At 45.8% G+C, this 21435-nt stretch overlaps 1 protein-coding gene across 10 annotated transcripts in view; it reads right to left on the bottom strand.

The window, feature by feature from the left end:
- NACA (nascent polypeptide associated complex subunit alpha) overlaps window positions 1-21435 on the bottom strand; it is a 58112-nt gene that overhangs the window by 36178 nt on the left and 499 nt on the right. For 2 of the 10 annotated variants that reach the window (XR_010411494.1, XM_064591066.1), the window contains exons 2-8: window positions 20850-21004; window positions 12374-18229; window positions 11107-11192; window positions 10840-10917; window positions 9655-9801; window positions 9096-9224; window positions 8316-8438 (exon numbers count right to left, since the gene is read on the bottom strand). Coding sequence is in view for 5 of the 10 variants with exons in the window: in XM_064591066.1 (XP_064447136.1) it covers window positions 8316-8438; window positions 9096-9224; window positions 9655-9801; window positions 10840-10917; window positions 11107-11192; window positions 12374-18229; window positions 20850-20919 (6489 nt within the window). In the remaining 5 variants the exon portion in view is untranslated. Of the gene's footprint in view, window positions 1-7995; window positions 8121-8315; window positions 8439-9095; window positions 9225-9654; window positions 9802-10839; window positions 10918-11106; window positions 11193-12373; window positions 18230-20849; window positions 21005-21435 lie in introns of those variants that run through there. The other 8 variants (XM_064591067.1, XR_010411495.1, XR_010411496.1 and 5 more) reach the window with 8 other exon arrangements.

Raw genomic sequence — 21435 nt, 5'->3', positions numbered from 1 at the left:
CCTCTCCCACTCCCCCTGCTTGTGTTCCCTCTCTCGCTGTCTCTCTATCAAATAAATAAATAAAATCTTTAAAAAAAAAAAAAAAGAGCCTCTTATGGGGGCACCTGCGTGGCTCAGTTGGTTAAGCGTCTGCCTTCAGCTCAGGTCATGATCCCAGGGTCCTGTGATGGAGTCCCATGTCAGGCTCCCTGCTCAGAGGGAAGCCTGCTTCTCCCTCTGCCTGCCACTCTCCCTGCTTGTGCTCTCTCTCTCAAATAAATAAATAAATAAAAATCTTAAAAAAAAAAAAAGCCTCTTACAGCTTATTTCCCTCTCTCCTTTTTTTCTTTTTCCCCTTCCCATATTTTGATCTGTTTTCTTACTTAAATTCCACATATAAGTGAGATCATACGGTATTTGTCTTTCTCTGACATTTCACTTAGCATAATACACTCTAGCTCCATCCATGTCATTGCAAATGGCAATATTTCATTCCCCCTCTTTAGAGATTTTATTTATTTATTTGAGAGAGAGAAAGCATGAGAGGGAAGAGGGTCAGAAGGAGAAACAGACTCCCCACTGAGTCAGGAGCCTGATGTGGGACTCGATCCTGGGACTCCGGGATCATGACCTGAGCTGAAGGCAGTCGCTTAACCAACTGAGCCACCCAGGCACCCAAGATTTCGTTCCTTTTGATGGCTGAATAATATTACATGATATAGGGGCGCCTGAGTGGCTCAGTCGTTAAGCGTCTGCCTTCGGCTCAGGTCATGATCCCAGGGTCCTGGGATCGAGCCCCGCATCGGGCTCCCTGCTCGGCAGGGAGTCTGCTTCTCCCTCTCCCACTCCCCTGCTTGTGTTCCCTCTCTCGCTGTGTCTCTCTCTGTCAAATAAATAAATAAAATCTTAAAAAAAAAATTACATGATATAATATTCATATATATGAATGTGGTGTATATATATATATCACATATTCTTTATCCATTCATCAATTGATGGACATCTGGCCTCTTTCCATAGTTTGGCTGTGGTTAATGCTGCTATAAATATTAGGTGCATGTATCCCTTTGAATCTGTATTTATCCTTTGGGTAAATACCTTGTATGCAATAGATGGACCGTAGGGTAGTTCTATTTTTAACGTTCTGAGGAGCCTCCATATTGTTCTCCAGAATGGCTGCACCAGTTTGCATTCACAAAAGCATTAACCTTTTAAGTTAAAGATTGAGTTTAGGGGCACCTGGGTGGCTCAGTCTTTAAGCGTCTGCCTTCGGCTCAGGTCATGATCCCAGGGTCCTGGGATAGAGCCCCGCATCGGGCTCCCTGCTCAGCGTTCCCGCTTCTCCCTCTTCCACTCCCCCTGTTTGTGTTCCCTCTCTCACTGTTTTTCTGTCAAATAAATAAATAAAATCTTAAAAAAAAAGATTGAGTCTAAAATCCTTCCTTAATGTTATGCTATAACCAGATACATCAACTTATTACCGTATCAATAATTATAGTATTATTCATTATATTTCAACTAAAGTTCTCAAACCACACTTATCCATGAAACCCTAAAATGAAATCAACAAAAATGCTGAAATACTTTACCCCTTGAGAGAAAAAAATGAATGGAAATCTATTCACCTCTTTCACTACCCCAACAGTAATAAAACAATAATTGGAGGCTGTTCCAATGCTGAATAAATACTCCTTAAATGAATAGGTTTAGAGATGTGTAGAGAAATACATGGAGACCAAGCTAAGGAATTTAGAATGTCATTATTTGCCTTTCCCATTAGACTAATTTCCGGGAGGGCAGATCCGTGTCTTATTCTCTGTTGGATTCTTACTGTGTAGCTAAGGGTAGGAATTGAGGAATTTATTGAATGAATACTGATTCCCATTTGTTTTCAAACTTTATTCCAATGAGAGGGATATGTAAGGCTGAGTAGGCAAGGGTCCAGACCTAGTTTCTTCAATCAGCTAGAATTTTAAAGATTTTTATTTATTTGTCAGAGAGAGAGAGAGAGAGAGAGAGAGCAAGCAGGGGGAGTGGCAGGCAGAGGCAGAGTGAGAAGCAGGCTCCCCACTGAGCAGGGGGCCCAACATGGGACCCAATCCCAGGACCCTGGGATCATGACCTGAGCCGAAGGTAGACCTTAACTGACTGAGACACTCAGCTGTCCCCAATCAGTTAGAATTTCATGATTAAAGTTTTAAAGTTCTGCTTTATTCAGCAGAGCTTTAAGTGGGAGAGGATTTTACATTTTAAGATTTTATTTATTTATTTAGAGAGAGAATGTGAGTGGGGGTGCGGGGCAGAGGGAGAGGGAGAGAATCCCAAGCAGACTCCATGCTCAGCGTGGAGCCCAACTTGGGATTCGATCCCAGGACACTGAGATCATGACCCTACCTGACATCAAGAGTCAGGAGCTTAACTGACTGGGCCACCCAGGCACCCCGGGAGAACTCACTTTATGGAGGCAAGTGGCAAGCGTAGAGGGATTCTTAGTGGAGGGTAGAAGAACAGTTAGGAAACTATGGCAATAGCCTGCTCAGGTGGTTTGTTTTCTTTCCTCCCTCCCTCCCAACCTCTCTCCCACCCTCCCTTCCCTTCCTTCCTTCTCTTCCCTCCCTTCCTTCCTTTCTCAAGATTTATTTATTTGAGAGAGTGTGAATGGGGGTAGGGACAGAGAGAGGGAGAGAATCTCAAGCAGACTCCTTGCCAAGTGGGGATCTTAATGCAGGGCTCGATCCCATGACCCTGAGATCATGACCTGAGCCAATATCAAGCCTCGGTCACTTAACTGACTGAGCCACCCAGGTGCCCCTCAGGTGATTTTCAATTAAGGCAATTGCATTAGGAATGAAGAGGTGGGATAGAGAGTATTTAGAAAGTAAAAATTGTAGGGAATGGCTATGAAGAAGCGAGACTGTGACAGGTTAGGTTGACACTGAGGTTTCTTTTCTTTCCTTAAAATAATTAAAAAAAAATACACTTAACATAGGGGCGCCTGGCTGGCTCAGTCAGTAGAGTGTATGACTTTTTTTTTTTTTTTTAAGATTTTATTTATTTATTTGACAGAGAGAGACACAGTGACAGAGGGAACACAAGCAGGGGGAGTGGGAGAGGGAGAAGCAGGCTTCCTGCGGAGCAGGGAGCCCGATACAGGGCTCAATCCCAGGACCCTGCGATCATGACCTGAGCCGAAGCCACCCAGGCGCCCCAGTAGAGTGTGTGACTCTTGATCTTAGGGTTGTGAGTTCAAGCTCCATGTTGTGTGTACAGATTACTCAAAAATAAAAAAATCTAAGAAAACCCAACCCAACAAAGCATTTAACAAATTGTTACCATCCTAACCATTTTTAAGTGTATAATTCAGTGAGATTAAGTATATTCACATTGTTGTGCAACCTCATCAATTATCTTCAGAACTTTTCATCTTCCCCAACATTTGAAATTCTGTACCCGTTAAACAATAACTCTTCCTCTCCCTCCTCCAACCCTTCGCAAACACCATTCTATTTTCTGTCTCTATGAATTTGACAAATCTAGGTAACTTATATAACTGGAATCATACAATATTTGTCCTTTTGTGATTGGCTTACTTTATATAGCTTAATGTCCTTAAGGTTCATCCATGTTGTAGCATGTGCCAGAATTTCCTTCCATTTAAGGCTGAATACTATTCCATTGTATGGGTATACTGCATTTATTCATTTATCTGTGAAGGTCACTTAGGTTGCTTCCACCTTTTGGCAATTATGAATGCTGCATGGATATACAGATGTCTCTGAGGCCCTGATTCGATTGGAGTCTGTACCCAAAGGTGGAATTACTAGATCACATGGTAATTCTATTTTTAATTTTTTGAGAATTAGCATACTGTTTTCCATAGCAAGGACACCATTTTACTTTCCCATTAACAGTGCACAGCGGTTCCCATTTTTTTCATTTTTTCCAACACTCCCCCGCCTTTTTTAAAAAAGATTTTATTTATTCATTTGCAAGGGAAAGGGAGAGAGAGCACAAGCAGGGGGAGTGGCAGGCAGAGGGAGAGAGAAAAGCAGGCTTCCTGCTGAGCAGGGAGCCTGACGTGGGACTCAATCCCAGAACCCTGGGATCATGCCCTGAGCCAAAGGTAGACGCTCAACCAACTAAGCCACCTAGGGGTCCCTAACGCTTTCCTTTCAATTGTAGCTATTCTAACACGTTTGAGGTGCTATCTCACTGTAGTTTTGACTTGCATTTCCCTAATGGTTAATGATGATGTGTGCTTTCATGTGCTTTTTGCCCATTTGTAGAACTTCTTTGGGAAAATATCTGTTCAAGTCTTTTACCCACTTTTTAAGTTGTGTGTGTGTTGTTGTTGTTGTTGACCTATAGTTCTTTATCTATTCTGGATACTATCCCCTCATCAAGATAAGTCATTTACAAATATTTTCTCACAATCTGTAGGTTGTCCTTTTTTTGGTAAGATTTTATTTGTGAGAGAGACAGAGAGAGAGAGAAAGGGAGAGGGCATTTGCTGAGCAAGGAGCCCGAAGTGGGGCTCGATCCCAGGACTCCAGGATCATGACCTGCAGCAAAGGCAGAAACTTAACTGACTGAGCCACCCAGGTACCCCTGTAGGTTGCCTTTTTATTGTTGATTTATGTCCTTTGTTGCAGAGAAATTTTAAATTTGGGGGAAATACAATTTACTTTTTTTTTTTTTAAAGCAATCTCTACACCCAACATGGGGCCTGAACTTACCACCCTGAGATCAAGAGTCATATGCTCTACTGAGCCAGCCAGGCACTCCTACCTACTTTGTTGCCTATGCTTCTGGTATTGCATAAATCATTGCCAAATCAAAGGCATGAAGCTTTCCTCCTGTTTTCTTCTTAGAGTTTTATGGTTTTAGGTCTTATATTTAGGTCTTTGATCCATTTGTAGTTAATTTCTCTTTCTTTGGAAAATTATTTTCCATGTGGATATCCAGTTTCCCCAGCACCATTTGTTGCAAAGACCAGGTTTCTTTTTTATACAACCAAATGGACAGCTGTGTCATTCATGAGCTGTTAACAGGGAAAACATAGGAAAATTTTGACAGGGTAGACAGATAATGGAAGTAATTTTGGGGATCTTGAAACTGAAGATGAAACAAATTTAAGAGAAACCAAGGGGATGTTAAGGAGACTAATTTCAAGAAAAGACAAATGTAGCCATGCATGAAGAATGCCCATTAGAATTATCAACTAGGTGAACTTAAGAGCCATTTGGTGGAAAGGTACAGATAAAAGCCACACTCCCATGGACTGGTAAGGGAATGAATAGAGCTACATCTATCATCATAGATAAACCATGGAAACAAAGTTGAAGTGAAAAGAAATTTGCAGGATGATATGTAATGTACAATTTTGTTTAAAGTTTTAAAACTTGTAGATCACTAACTTCTTTGGGTACATAAATATGTATTGACAGAACATCAACTTACATACAGAAATTATAAAACACTAGCTCATGATAATGGTACCTCTGAGGGAGGGAAATAGGTTTGAGGAAGGATATACAGTGGTCTCCATACCTATCTGTAAGGTTTAATTTCTAAAAAACAAAACAGTTGGATGACAGGTACACATAGTCCTTTACAGTCCTTCATCTGCATGTCTGAAGTATTTCCCAAATAAAAAGAAAATCTGCTAATGGAGAAACATGGTGAGAGTATACCTAACTAAATTGGCTTACTGTTTTTTTTTTTTCCCCTTTAGAAATCAGAATGGTCATTCAGTAAATAACCAGTGCCAGTTTCACAGATTCTTAACAAAATGCTTCCAACAATCCTATACATGTTTTGGGAGTATCAGGTTGTTTTTTTTTTAACAGAGGAGGTCAGAGGTTACTTAAAATATCATTGTTAGTCTGTTCAGGGGCGCCTGGGTGGCTCAGTAGGTCAAGCGTCCCTGCTCTGCGGGGAATCTGCTTCTCCCTCTGTCTCCCCCCCCCCTCCAGCCCCGTGCTCTCTCTCTCTGCTCTCAAAATCTTAAAAAAAAAAAAAAAAGGATTGGGGCGCCTGGGTGGCTCAGTCGTTAAGCATCTGCCTTCAGCTCAGGTCATGATCCCAGGCTCCTGGGATTGAGCCCTGCATCGGGCTCCCTGCCCCGCGGGAAGCCTGCTTCTCCCTCTCCCACTCCCCCTGCTTGTGTTCCCTCTCTCGCTGTGTCTCTGTCAAATAAATAAATAAAAGCTTAAAAAAAAAAAAGGGTTTATTGAGTATTTGAATAGAGACCTAATCATTTTAAGAACCAGGAAAGTAATTCTTCAAGAAATTTGCTCAAATTATACATTCCCTAATTTGAGAACCAAAAATTTGATCATTCTGTGACAAAGTTAGTTGTACATTTCTTTTTTTTTTTTTTTTAAAGATTTTGTCAGAGCGAGAGCAAGAGAGCATGCACAAGCAGGGGGAGCAGCAGGCAGAGAAGCAGGTCCTCTGCTGAGCAGGGAGCCGGACGTGGGACTCGATCCCAGTACCCCAGGATCATGACCTGAGCTGAAGGCAGATACCTAACCGAGCCACCCAGGTATCCCAGCCTCAAGACTTTTGTTCAGCAAATGAACGGTTCTATCCCGGTAAAATGGAAGCAGGTCATCATCCTCAGCCAGATGTCAATTTGTGGTTCTCCAGGATAGTCTACCACTTCTTACCAATACAGCCTACCAGAATGAAAAGACCCTACTCAGAGAGTGGCTGTTTTTGGGGGAAGTCATTTAACCTCTTTGGTCCTCAACTTTCACTCACATCTGTTAAAATAGTATCTACTCTCATAGGGATCAAGAAAACTGAATTCAAGGGGCACCTGGCTAGCTCAGTCAGAGAAGCATAGGACTCTTGACCTTGAGGTTGGGAGTTCAAGCCCCATGTTGGGTAAAGAGATTACGTACATAAATAAATCTTAAAAAAATTGAATTCAGGGGCGCCTGCCTTCAACTCAGATCATGATCCCAGGGTCCTGGGATCAAGCCCCGCATCGGGCTCCCTGCTCAGCGGGAAGCCTGCTTCTCCCTCTCCCACTCCTCCGGCTTGTGCTCCCTCTCTCACTGTGTCTCTGTCAAATAAATAAATGAAATCTTTAAAAAAAAAACCATTGAATTCAGGAATAGAAAGGTCTAAACTGTAGTCCCTAAAGCCTCCTACCATGTGTCTGATTTATTCCCATCCTAACATTTCTTCTAGGTGTATTATCACTTACTTGTTTAAGGATTCTTGCCGCTACATTTACTTTTAGCCTTCCCATTTCCAAATTTTAGTCCTCTGCTTTCCCCCTCCAAACCATTTTCTAACAACCCCCAAACTCAGAAGCTTTACTCTTCTCCTAGGACTTCTATGGAGTTGTGTGTTTTTTCATACACTGGTTAATCATTATTTATCAGTTTGCCTGGTTTTCACTTACTGTCCTAACATAATTATGGCTACCCTAATCATAATTTATTTTGTACATCAAAATGTCTGTATAGTGTATGTCTTGAGAGCAGAGTGTTTGCACTGTATACAGTCAAAAGCTCCCTTCACGAGGTACCTTTGCATTTTATTACAAAGTGCAGTCTTTTCATCCACATCCATTATGCACCCTCTCCAACCCTGCACCAAGCTCCTACATATCAAGATGTAAACAATGTGAACTGCTTCTCAGAGGCCAGGTAAGGTCCAATATATATATTCAAAAATTGTAGGCCAGAAAAGAGGGCTGATTATTAAATATAGAAGACACGATTTACTAACAGTTAACATCTGGGAAAGAAAATGGAAAGGAGAAACTTTACATGTTAAGTTCTATTCTATGAAGACAATAAAGTCCTAACAGATAGCCTACTATAGTATCTTTAAGAGATGAAAAGACTGAGATTTTAAGTGAGGAATCTGTGGCATTAAACCTTTTCAACTGAAGCTGAGGCCTTACAAGTAATTACATGTTTTCATTTCTAGAGCCTTCATGTTTTTTTTTTTTTTTTTGGGGGGGGGTTGGTGGGAAGAGACCAAGCACCCACTGAGTTCATCCAACAAGAAGCCATAACTTTATTAATGATAGAAACAGTACAAATTTCAAACCAAGCTGCAGTTATTCTTTTGAAACACCAAAAAAAGTCCTCGTTTTCAGATGGTTACATTGTTAATTCCTGTAAGAAAAGAGATCATTAGAAGCAGTTATAGGCAAATTGAGAATTCAGGCCACTAAAATATGAGGTAACTCAGAATAGGCTTTGGAATGAAGCTTCCTAACTGGCTGATACTAAGTACAGAAAATAAAGTCATCCATAACTGGTCAGGGCAGAAGAGGTAAAGGAATAAAGGTTTGGGGCTTGGACACTTACCATAATAGCATTTACAATATCATTACTGTTGTTCTTCAGGGCTCGGACTGCCTTTGCTCTTGACACATTTGCTTGTGACATGACCAATTCTATGTCCTTAACCTCTACACCGGTTTCATCAACCTAAGAGAAGGAAAAAAAGCACAATAACCTAAAGGCCAAGAACAACTCCAGTAGTTCTTGGGAGTCACGGGTCTCTTTAATCTAGTTTTTTTTTTTTCATAAAGATTTTATTTATTTGACAGAGAGAGACAGCGAGAGAGGGAACACAAGCAGGGGGAGTGGGAGAGGGAGAAGCAGGCTTCCCGCCGAGCAGGGAGCCCGATGCAGGGTTCAATCCCAGGACCCTGGCATGATGACCCGAGCCAAAAGCAGACGCTTAACGACTGAGCCACCCAGGCACCCCTGAATCTAGTTCTTAATATAACTCAGAAACTATTTAAGTCAATTGATTTTGAGAACCTAAAGCAATATAGCATGCACCCGTCACTACAAAACAATACTGGGTGCCTGGGTGGCTCAGTTCATTAAGCGTCTGTCTTCAGCTCAGGTCATGATCCCGGGGTCCTGGGATTGAGCCCCGAGTCGTGCAACCCTACTCCTCGGGGAGCCTGCTTCTCCCTCTGCCTCTTTCTCTGTCTCTCATGAATAAATAATTTTATATTATAAATAATACATATTATATATATAATATAAATACATAAAAATCTTAAAAGAAAACCCCACACAAAATACGACTATCTGGAGAGGATTAAAAGTATAAAAGATTTCCCTATATACCTCTTCTTCTTCACTCTCCTCTTGTACAGTTGGAGTCTGTGTGTTTTCTTGAATGTTTGAGACAGCTTCACCTTGAACTTTGAATTTCTCAGCAGCTGCTAGTTGTGCTTGCTGAGATAAATCCTCGATCTATAGGGCAAAAAATATAGATTTGTATGAACAGATCGGTCTGTAGTAAATGAAATAAATCGTTTGTATCTTTTCCAAACTCTCACTCTAAAGCCACTTCAGGTTAACTTACTATATAGCTTTAATTGCTTGCCCTCACTAAGAGTACATATCACTGTACAAAGAGAACTAGTTTAGGTCTAAAGCAGTGGTTCTCTACTGGGAGGTGATTTTGTCATCCAGGGATATCTATCAAATGCCTAGAGATTTTTTTGGTTATCGCAGCTGGGTAGAATGTTGCTAACCATCTTTAACACTCAGGAAAGCCCCTCCACAACAAGGAATTATCTGACCCCAAATTCCACACCAAAGAATTATCCAACTCCATCAATATATAGTGTTGAGGTTGAGAAACCCTGGTCTAGATTGCGTCCAAGAAAATTTTCTTTACCTTGGCTTCCCCAAAAACTATGTAGGTATCTGAAGCTGGGCTCTTGTAGACATCTGGTTTTGTGATGACAAAGAGGATATTCTTAGATTTCCGGATAGTGACTCTTGTAACCCCTGTAACCTGTCGAAGACCCAGTTTGGACATAGCCTAAGAAATAGAAAAGAACATCAGGTTTTCAACTTCTCTAGAAGAAGCTTCAGAGGGGAACCTGGGTGGCTCAGCTGGTTGAATGTCCAACTCTTGATTTCGGCTCAGGTCATATCTCAGGGTTGTGAGACTGAGACTGAGCCCCACATCAGACTCTGCACTTAGCAGGGAGTCCGCTTCTCCCTCTACCCCTCCCCCTGCAGGCATTCTCTCTCTCACTCAAATACATAAAATCTTAAAAAAGAAGCTTTAGGAAGTAAAGAACTATATCCAAAGCAAAGCCTTAACTGAGGGTTGCTGGGGGTGGGTAGGGGAATGGGGTAACTGGGTGATGGACATTAAGGAGGGCATATGATGTAATGAGCACTGGGTATTATAGAAGACTGATGAATTGGGGCACCTGGGTGGCTTGGTTGGGCGTCTGCCTTCGGCTCAGATCGTGATCCCAGGATGGGATCGAGCCCCGCATCAGGCTCCCGGCTCAGCAGGGAGTCTGCTTCTCCCTCTCCCTCTGACCCTCCTCCCTGCTTGTGCTCTCTCTCTCAAATAGATAAAATCCTAAAAAAAGACTGATGAAATCACTGACTTCTACCTCTGAAACCAGTAATACATGTTAATTAATTGAATTTAAATAAAAAGGTAACAAAACAAAAAGAGAGCCTTTTCCTAGTCTAACTTTATTATTATTTTTTAAGATTTTATTTATTTATTTGACAGAGACACAGCAAGAGAGGGAACACAAGCAGGGGGAATGGGAGAGGGAGAAGCAGGCTTCCTGCTGAGCAGGGAGCCTGATGCGGGGCTTGATCCCAGGACCCTGGGATCATGACCTGAGCCGAAGGCAGACGCTTAATGACTGAGCCACCCAGGTGCCCCCTAGGCTAACTTTAGATAATACAGAATTGGTTTCCAGGACTCCTGTTTTTTTTTGCTACAGTAATTTCTATCACTTTAAATATGATCCTACCACTACAGTTCCCCCTCTCTAAAGCTGCTTTATCAGAACCTTTAATCCTTGTTTGTAACTTAAAACCTTACCTTCCGTGCCTTCTTTTCACTCCGGCTCTGTTTTGCTTTACTGACTGGTTCTTCATCGATTTCAGCGGCTGCTGCCAGCTAAGAAGATAAAACAGCTATGAGTAAACTGGAATATAAGGCCTAGATATCACAATCCCCATAAGGTTTTCCCTTTATGAAGGTTCACATTTCCAAATACTGAAGTCAGCTTCTCTGATCAACCCTTGTTCTTCAATGCTTCCTCGACTCAAGTACTCTGACCAGCAAGTAAGAGAACAGAACACCCACCTGGGCCTGTTGTGTGGTTGCCTGTGTGGAATCCTGTTCCTCAAGCTCTGGTACTGATTCATCACTGTCAGATTCTGTTCCAGACCCTGAGATGACAAATAACTTTAAAATTTTACAGTAGATTATAGGGAGGAGGCACCTCACCATAGCCTGCCTGGACTAGAGGTCCCTGGCTTATGTTAGACCTCACAAAGTTAAATGCAAACCAACTGACTTGTATGAAGCCAGCTTGACAGCCTCCTTAGCCATAAACTAGTGTGTACACATCCATTAAAGACCCAGCCCCAGAAATAAAGAGGTAATTTACTAGTTACAGCCAAGCAGTTTATAAACAGTAACTGCTTCCTTTCTCTCAAGGTCTTCACTTGGCACAGGCCAACACCAATGACCTACGTAACTCCAAATTCTACCTGACAGCCCAACCATCCCTTAAAGGTTATGGCAGACAAGGGATCTCCAGATACATTTAAGTGAAATAGCTGTAAGATCACGTTGTGGAGGAAGACCAGGGAGGACACTCCCCTCATGCTTTATACTGAGTTGGGGAAGGCCAGAAGCAGTTGTGTACACACATTTAGCCTTGTTTTCAAACCACTTACCCTAGCAATTTGGTTTCATCAACACAGCCTGAAGATTCTCAGTGACTGCCAATCTATCGTTCTAACAGTCATCTGTTAGAGCCTGTCCTGTGACCTCTCCCATTTCTTCCAAATGTAATTCATGTATTTTAAGTTTACCTCAACCAGAAGGCCAAGCATCAATAAAGACTACTGAGAGAAAAAAGCATACACCTGTACCATTCTCAGGCTAGGAAAAAAAAGTCTTGAAAAGGGAGTCACTTGGGCACTGGTCATTACTAAATCTAAGACGTGAAAAGAAATTCAAATAGTTCCATATTTCCCAACATTTTAGCAAATCCCAGGCCCAGGGACAAGGTTAGTTATGTGGTAGAGATTAGAGCAAATTAAAAGGTCTAATAGGTCTTGGTTTTCAATGTCAGATCACTCAGGTAAAAAAGATGGCAGATCCAGGGTTAGCTTGAACCATATTATACAAGATGATACAGAACAGACTATCTGAGGTGATGAAAACCAAGATTGTTTCACATTCCTAGAGCTTTTGCATTTAAAATTATCATTCTATGTTCTATGTCCAAACACAAGCAGATATACTGGAGAAAGCGGCGCATCCTAGGGTTAGTATTGGTGGGTAGCCCCAGGAGGGGTGTGGGCGACACACCATGCACACAGCAAACCAAGGCAAATACCCTTGTTGTTCTTCAGAACAGGCTGCTTGGCACAGGGGGTTGGGGCAGGGATCCCAGCAGGTTTGGGGGTGGGCATGTTGACGAGGACCGACTGGAAAGGCACTCCCCCCGAGATTGGTTCCGGGGGAATCAGAGGCGGCAGTTCATCCTCATCAGCAGGGGCTGAGGGCTTACAGGGTGATTCCAGCAGAAATTGCTGTTTAGGAGGCAGAGGGGGAACTGGGGAGGGAGCGAGAGGCAGAGAGACTGATGGGGTGGGTGCTGGAGGGATAGATGCTGATCCAGCTTTAGGAAGGACCTTCTCAGAGGAAACGGTTGCTAGCGGAGTAGACGTCACACGCTCAAGAGGAAGAGTCAAAGGGCTCTTTGGGGAATGAAAAGAATCTTTGCTTTTTAATGCAGAAACAGAGAGGGTTTTGGGAGTCTTTGAAGAGACTTTCTGAGCAGAGACTGTCAGCGGGGCTGGACCCATTGTAGAAAGGGGTCCTTTAGTACCGTTCTTAGCTGAAGGATCTGGGCACAGAGGAGGTGAAGTAGTAGAACTCTTCTTGGCCAGTGGACCTTTCTCAGAGGGAGCTGTGACAACTGGTGCACTTTCTGGAGCTGGGGCAACAAGTCCTGCTTTGAGAGCTGTGGAGCCTTTCTTTACTGGTAGGCCTTTAGAAGCCTGAGGGGCAATGGACCCCAAGGGACATGTGACTGAAACTGGAGAAGTAGGGGTCTCTTTGGGGGAGGGAGGAATCTCAGATGAAGGAGTGGGGGCACCTCTGGATGGGGTAGCTGGGGCTCTCTTGGGGGATGGAGTTGCTATGGAGGCTGGGGTTCCTCCTGGGGTTCTTTTGGAGGATGGAGTTGCTGAGGTCCCTTTGGGGGCTGGGGTTGACAGAGACTCTTTGGGAGAGGAAGGAGTCACAGCTGGGGGAGTGGAGGCCCCCTTGGGAGATGGGGTTGCTGGGGCCCCTTTGGGGGCTGGAGTTGCCAGAGACTCTTTGTGGGAGGAAGGAGTCACAGCTGAGGGAGTAAGGGACCCTTTGACAGATGGGGCAGCTGGGGCTTTTTTTGAGGAAGGAGTCACTGCTGGGGGAGTGAGGGCCCCTTTGGGAGGTTGGGTAGCTGGGGACTCTTTGGGGGAAGGAGCCACAGTGGGAGGAGTGGAAGTCTCTTTAGGGGTTACTGGACCCCCTTTGGGGGAGGGAGGAGCCACAGCTGGGGCAGTGGAGGCCCCTTTGGGAGGTGGAGTAGCTGGGGTTCTTTTGGGGGAGGGAGGAGCTGCAGTGGGGGTCCCTTTAGGAGACTGGGTAGCTGGGGACTCTTTGGGGGAGGAAGGAGCCACAGCTGGGGGAGTGGAAATCTCTTTAGGGGATGGGATTGCTTGGCCCCCTTTGGGAGATGGAGTTGCTGGAGCTCTTTTGGGGGTTGGAGTTGCTTGGGATTTTTTGGGGGAGGGAGGAGCCACAGCTGGGGCAGTGGAGGCCTCTTTGGGTGGTGGGGTAGCTGGGGCTCTTTTGGGGGCTGGAGTTGCTTGGGACTCTTTGGGAGAGGAAGGAACCATAGCTTGGCGGGTGGAGGCTCCTTTGGGAGGTTGGGTAGCTGGGGACTCTTTGGGGTAGGAAGGAGTCATAGCTGGGGGAGTGGAGGTCTCTTTAGGGGATGGGGTTGCTGAGCCCCCTTTGGGAGATTGAGTAGCTGAGGCTCTTTTGGGAGACTGGGTAGCTGGGGACTCTTTGCGGGAGGAAGGAATCATAGCTGGAGGAGTAGAGGTCTCTTTAGGGGATGGGGTTGCTGGGCTCCCTTTGGGGGAGGGAGGAGCCACAGCTGGGGCAGTGGGGGACCCTTTGGGAGATGGAGTAGCTGGGGCCTCTTTGGGGGAGGAAGGAGTCATAGCTGGAGGAGTGGAAGTCTCTTTAGGGGATGGGGTTGCTGGGCCCCCTTTGGGAGATTGGGTAGCTGGGGCCTCTTTGGGGGAGGAAGGAGTCATAGCTGGGGGAGTGGAGGTCTCTTTAGGGGATGGGGTTGCTGGGCCCCCTTTGGGAGAGGGAGTAGCTGGGGCTCTTTTGGGGGCTGGAGCTGCTTGAGACTCTTTGGGAGAGGGAGGAGGCACAGCTTGGGGGGTGGAGGCTCCTTTGGGAGGTTGGGTAGCTGGGGCCTCTTTGGGGGAGGAAGGAGTCATAGCTGGGAGAGTGGAGGTCTCTTTAGGGGATGGGGATGCTGGGCCCCCTTTGGGGGAGGGAAGAGCCACAGCTGGGGCAGTGGGGGCCCCTTTGGGAGATGGAGTAGCTAGGGCTCTTTTGGGAGATTGGGTAGCTGAGGACTCTTTGGGGGAGGAAGCAGTCATAGCCGGGAGAGTGGAGATCTCTTTAGGGGATAGGGTTGCTGGGCCCCCTTTGGGAGATTGGGTAGCTGGGGCCTCTTTGGGGGAGGAAGGAGTCATAGCTGGGGGAGTGGAGGTCTCTTTAGGGGATGGGGTTGCTGGGCCCCCTTTGGGAGAGGGAGTAGCTGGGGCTCTTTTGGGGGCTGGAGCTGCTTGAGACTCTTTGGGAGAGGGAGGAGGCACAGCTTGGGGGGTGGAGGCTCCTTTGGGAGGTTGGGTAGCTGGGGACTCTTTGGGGGAGGAAGGAGTCATAGCTGGGAGAGTGGAGGTCTCTTTAGGGGATGGGGTTGCTGGGCCCCCTTTGGGAGAGGGAGTAGCTGGGGCTCTTTTGGGGGCTGGAGCTGCTTGAGACTCTTTGGGAGAGGGAGGAGGCACAGCTTGGGAGGTGGGGGCCCCACTGGGAGGTTGGGTAGCTGGGGGTTTTTTGGAGGAGGAAGGAATCATAGCTGGGAGAGTGGAGATTTCTTTAGGGGATGGGGTTGCTGGGCCGCCTTTGGGGGAGGAAGGAGCCACAGCTGGGGCAGTGGGGGCCCCTTTGGGAGATGGAGTAGTTGGGGCTCTTTTGGGAGGCTGGGTAGCTGGGGACTCTTTGGGGGAGGGGGGAGGCACAGCTTGGGTGGTGGGGCCCCCTCTGGGAGGTTGGGTAGCTGGGGCCTCTTTGGGGGAGGAAGGAGTCATAGTTGGGGGAGTAGAGGTCTCTTTAGGGGATGGGGTTGCTTGGCCCCCTTTGGGGGAGGGAGGAGCCACAGCTGAGGCAGTGGGGGTCCCTTTGGGAGACTGAGTAGCTGGGGCTCTTCTGGGGGCTGGGGCTGCTTGCGACTTTTTGGGGGATGAGATTGCTGGGCCTCCTTTGGTGGAGGAAGGAACCACAGCTGGAGTGAAGGGAGTGAAGGCCTCTTTGGGCGATGGGGTATCTGGGGTCTCTTTGGGGGATGGAGTGGGAGAATGCTTCTTGGCCAGTGACCCTTTAGGGACTTGAAAAGAAAGACTGGCCTCTGGAAGAAAGGAAGCTTCAATTGGAGAAATAGGGGATGAGTGATTTCCAGCAGGAATATCAGGGATAGCAGGAACACTTTTTGAAAGAGGAGAAAGAGTTAAAGTCATAGAAGGAGTTGAACCCTTCTTGGTTGGACATCTTTTAGTTTGAGGAGACACACTAGTCCCTAAAGGAGATGGAGAGTCAGCTAAGTAAGCTCCTTCAGAAGATGCATTAACTGAAGTACCAGAGTCCTTGGTTGGGTGCCCTTCAGGAGAGGCAGCTACAGGTGCCAATGCAGAGGTATGAGAAATACCGTGAGCTTTCTTTGCACCTTGAGGAGGAAGAGAGGGAAACGGCTCAGACTTGGGAATATCAGGGGCTAGTGCCATGGCAACTGGAAAAGCGGAAGCATTCTGGGGGGATAAAGTCACAGTTGGAGCCACAGGGCAACTTTCAGAGGCTGGAGGAACCAAAGGTAAAATAGCAAGAGTGGAACTACTCTTCTTATCTGGGTGGCTTTTATGAGCTAGAGAGACATCTCCTAGGAAAGGGCTGGCTGTAGTGGCAGGAGAGGAGGTACCCATGGTAGTTGTAGGAGTCACGCCTGCAGTAGCAGCATGTTCCAGAGGAAATGCAGCTATGTTTGGCGTAGTGAGAGAACTTTTGAGAAGCTGACTAGTGGGGTATGGACTTGCACAAGGATCTGTCTTGATTATAGAGGTTGGGGAGTTAACACCCAGAGGAGAGGGAGCAGTACTGGCTGGCGTAACTACAGAGAGAGGCTCTACAAGGCTTTTCTTTGCTAAAGTGGCTTCAGGAGAAAGAGCTATCTCCAGAGATGATGATATACTTTGGGGAGAGGGGGGATTTTTAGGGGTTGCCAGGGCCAGTGGTATTAGAGTAGAGTCTTTCTTGGTAGGGAGTCCTGCCTGTGCTGGGGAAACAGGGGCTCCAGTAGGAGAGAGAGGTTCAATTTGGGTATCTTTTTGTGTTGGTAACTTTACCAATGCTGATGCAGGGAGACTTTTGGGGTTCTCAGAGGCTGACAGAGGAGGAGGGACTGGTATTCCCAGAGGGGTTACTTGCGGAGTAGAAAGCACTCTGGGAGCCACAGGAGCCATAACCAAGGCAGTATGGGAAGCTGAGTCCTTACTACTTACGGGGCCTGAAGAAACTGGAGGTGACCTACAAGTAGCTACCTCAAAGGTAGTAGGTGCCGCAGAAACTGTAGAGGGGTTAGTCATAACAAATGGGATGGTTCCAACAGAACAAACAGGAGCTTCTTTCAAGCTTGGACTCCCTGGAGGAGAAGGAATTTGGGCCACCAAAGGCTGATGATGAGTGGCATTAGGAGAGCCTTTCGGAATGAGAGAGGCTGTGGGAGATAATGGAGAAGAGGTAGCTACATTTGATGAGCCAGAAGGGCTGAAGGAAGCTACGCCAGTGATGGCAGAGGGGTCTTTCTCAACAGAAAGAGCCAGAGGGGTAGCTGGAGCCCCCACTGGAAAAGCAGCCACAGCAGCAGGAGCCACCTCATTTCTGGAAGGAAGGGGAGGAATCTGAGAGGGGTAAGAGGCCCCTACGGGAAAATGATCTGCAGAAACGGCATCTACTTTAGGATTTGACAGAACATTAGGGCCTGTCTGACCTAAGGGCCGAATAGGAGAACCAAGAGAACTCTGATGTAAAGGTGCAAGATGAGAGCCTAGAGAAGTGAGGAAAACTGGAGGGACGCTGGGAGCCATAGATACAGACTGGGTGGAAAGAGATAACGCAGCAGGTGAACTAAGGGGTCCCTTTAGGCTGAGACCTTCAGGGTTTTGTGAGCAAACAGGGATGTCTTTGAACTGAGGGGGAGTGATGGGTGGCATTTGAGGACATGAGGCTACTCCACACTGAACAGAGGCCAAGGGAGTTCCAAGATGGGAAGGAACAGCACTGACTATACCTGGAGGGATGGGGATGCCTTTTGAGTTAGGGCCTACTTGCACAGGAGCTTGGATAGGAGAGGTCTTTGGTTCTGAGGAAACAATGGGAGCAGACAGAGATGTCACTGACCCTGACTCAGTCATAGCAATCAAAGGAGGTGAACTAAGAGGGTTAAGTGGATAAGCAGAGCTCTTCTGAACTGAGTGGGGAGCCAAAGCCACTAGAGCCAAGGGAGCTGAAGAGGAATGGGCACCTTTCACAGTTGGAGTTATCATGGGAGAGGCCAGAGCTAAGGCAGCTGGGGAGATGGGAGGCCCTATCAGGTTTGGTAGGAAAGTTGGGGTATCACTGGGGGAAGGGGAAACTCCCAAAGGCAGGGCTGTTCCAGAGGATGACTGGGGAAAAGGAGCTTCAAAAGGGGTTGAGACAACACTAGAGGGAGAAAGGAATGGGGAAGGCTGGTTAGGGGTTGCCAGAGGGCATTGTTGGGGGGCCAGGGAGCAAGGAGGGGGAAGGGTAGATTCAGGCTGCCCTAAGGCAGCAGTGACACTCAAGGCTGAAGACACAGGAAGCACAGCTGGAGGAGGAAAGCAAAAAAGGGGATAAAGAAGGAAAGGGAAGGAAAAAAACAAAGGTGAGTTATGAAGCCCAACTTGGTACAACATGCCTCACAGGAAACAAGGAATTTTTAATCCGAGAATGAAAGTCACCACACAGGATTAGACAAAGGTGACAGGCAACAGCAACCTTCCCCAAACATACTTCAGTGGTCGAGTAAGAATACATCCCTCTCCCCATCTCCCACATTTCCCATGTTCTACCCCCCACAAAAAGCAAACTATTTTAAAGTGGAGATAACAGTCTAAGCAGCCTATTAGTCTCTAAATGGGGAGCACAGGCCTAGGAGTGGGTTGGGAACAGCATGCTTTGATGTGCCCTCCCTTCCCTCCTTGAATGAACCCAAAGGCTTTCTTACAGGCCATAGAATACCAATAGAATAGCTGTTCTACTGTCAAGGATCATGAACTAACTGAAACAGATACTGAAAACTGGAACAAGGAAGGCAGTGAGTGGTGATAATTATGGGGAGTCAGAACTGAATGAAAAAAAGAACTCCCCCCCCCCACCAAAACAAACCAAGTCTTTATATGCCCAGGCTTTCACTAGGTCAAGAAAAATCTGACTCTTAGAATAAAGTTTTAGGAAGGTGGTGTCGACATACAATTTTATGTGAAGTATTAAATACTAAGTCACTTTGCCTCCCTATGCCTCAGTTTACCTACTCACCCAAAACAAACAAGCAAAAAACCAACCACAAATGGGTTGTACTTCATAATGTCTACACACCTTCCTAGGTATTGTTAGCTCTTCAGACATCAATTTAAGATGAATTAGACTGCCAGGGCGAGAGCTTAGTCACAGGGTAGGGGTTGTATTATGAAACTGTAGCCCAACTTGTTAAACCAGACTGTGGTTCTATTTTGGAAGTAGGGAACTGGAGTGGAGAATACACTGGCTCTCCACCCCTTAATCTGGATAAGTATGTCATTCTGCCAAAATAGACCAATGTTCAGCACTAGAGTAAAGCTCAGTAAAAGATTTTCTGAATGATACAAATTCACAATTTATTCAACCAGTAATTCTAAAATTTTTACAGTATCCTACTACAGAAAGGACAGGTGGCTCAACCAGTTTTTCCTGGAGAGTTGGTAGGTCAAAGTCTTACAACTACAGTGCAAATGACTCCAAACATATGAATCAGAATTTGAAATTTAGAATGTTTTCCTCTGACTGGACTTCAAGATGGGATAAGGCCCAATTTACTTGCTTTAGACACCACAACCAATTCCTTGGGCTAGTTTCTGCATTCGTTATAATAATTACTTAGGTACAGTTATAGAAAAAATTCAGAGTTTTACTACTGGCACTCCCTTAGTATTACTAAACCTATTGTGCAAGCTTAAACTATTCAGAAATAAGCTTAACAGCACTCCAGGATGACTTCAGAAGCAAATGGCATGAGGCTCGAAACCAGATTATTCTAAATTCATCTTTATTTCAGTCTCCACATTTGTAAAATCAAATTGTTCAATAAGGTTTTGGTTAGCACTGGATCTTTAGAGACCAGTCCTTTATTTTTGCTTCCATTAAGTCCCTTGTACTTCAAGGATTTCATATAGCTTGTTCACTAGCTTAGAGGCCCCCTCCTTTTTCTTTTCTAGCAGCTGTATTAATCCCTTCAGCTGTTAAAATCAGACAGGTGGGGAGAGAGAACCTCAATGCTTTCAACTATAAACAACTCTATTTTAATTCCAGAAGGGGAAAAGAATTGCCCTTAAGTGACAGGTGGAGTTAAAAAAAATAATTTATAATAAGAAAAAGTGATGATGGAAGTTAGTCTGAAGATTCCCTTCATTTATTTCAGCACGACTGATGCAGCAAGAAGCACATCATTAAATATTTTTTTTCACTACCCCCTCTCAAGTTTTCTAGAGATATTTTAACCAGAATTCAAAACTTGCCTTTACACTATGTTTATATCCATCAATTTCAAAGCTGAAGAACAGTCAAAGGAAAGCTTTATTTCAATCTTGGGTTCCAGGCAAGCTGTTGATGCAGGCACTATTCCAGCACACTAGAAACATCTTAGCACCAACCCATAAAATAAGTTAACCAACCTAGGAGGGCCCTGGGGCCCAGCAGGACACATTTACCACCAGCACACATCTCATCCAGACATGTGATGAAGGCACAATGCCAAGCTCTGCCATCTAAAACCTTGATGCAACTTGCTGGCTGGAACTTCACAAAAGCTCAGGTCTCCTTGGCCTGCAAGTGTGTCATCCAGTTCCAATAGGTAAGAATCACCAAGCCCCTTCCCTGCTCAGTTTTTGTGTGTGAGGTGAGGGCTCCACAGAATGCCCTGTGAGGCAGTTGCCATAGCCTACAAAGCAGGCCGGGAGCTTTTTATGCTCCTGGATCTTAAATAGACTGTTTATATTCCATCCTCCAATGAAGTCCCTCCAGGACGGCAGTTAATATCATGGATTCTCCTCCCTGGTAAAGCTACAGCCATCTTTATAATGAGTTAACTCTGAAAAACCGGAGTGTATCCCCTTTGCCATTTTAACCCACCAAATGGTCTTAGGGTCAGTCTTACAATCTTAATGAACAGTAAGGGCGCTAGGGGAACCTACCTGTCTCAGCCTGGGGCTGTGGCAACTCCTGCTCTGTAGCAGGGACGGTTTCTGTGGCTTCACCAGGCATTTCTGAAGGGAATAAAAAGGAGGCCTGAATTGACTGGGATCCGTTCTGCTGCCCAACCCAGAGTCAAATATTCTTAAAAACTCTGCTGGTAAGAAAAAAAAAAAAAATCGTGAGGGTGTCTCGGGACAATCCTCCCCAAAGCAGCTGGGAATAGGTAAGAAATAAGACGTGACCCTCAGATCTCTGATCAAGCGAATCACCTTCTACCTCTTTACTCCGCAGAGGAACAGACTTCTAGTGCCCAGGGGTTCCTTTTACTCTACACTCCAAATCCCACAAAGGCAACAATCACCACTGCGTTCTCAACCCGGGGGAGAGGATTCCGGTCTGGCTCCCGACCACGGGCGACTTCGGACGCTACCTTGCACCACCTCCCCACCACCTCCTCTCCTACACAGACGCCGCCTGGGCCGGGACCACCAGGTCTCCCGTTTGCCGACTTTCGGGAACCAGGAGAGGGGAGACGGTGCCTTAAGTCCCAACGCTCGCTTGTCACAATTAAGAACAGCGTGTGTG

Source organism: Mirounga angustirostris, unplaced genomic scaffold (assembly GCF_029215605.1).
Source record: "Mirounga angustirostris isolate CCGP_5_RB_7025 unplaced genomic scaffold, mMirAng1.0.hap1 SCAF_5, whole genome shotgun sequence".
NCBI lineage: Eukaryota > Metazoa > Chordata > Mammalia > Carnivora > Phocidae > Mirounga > Mirounga angustirostris.
This window is presented reverse-complemented; position numbering and strand designations above follow the sequence as displayed.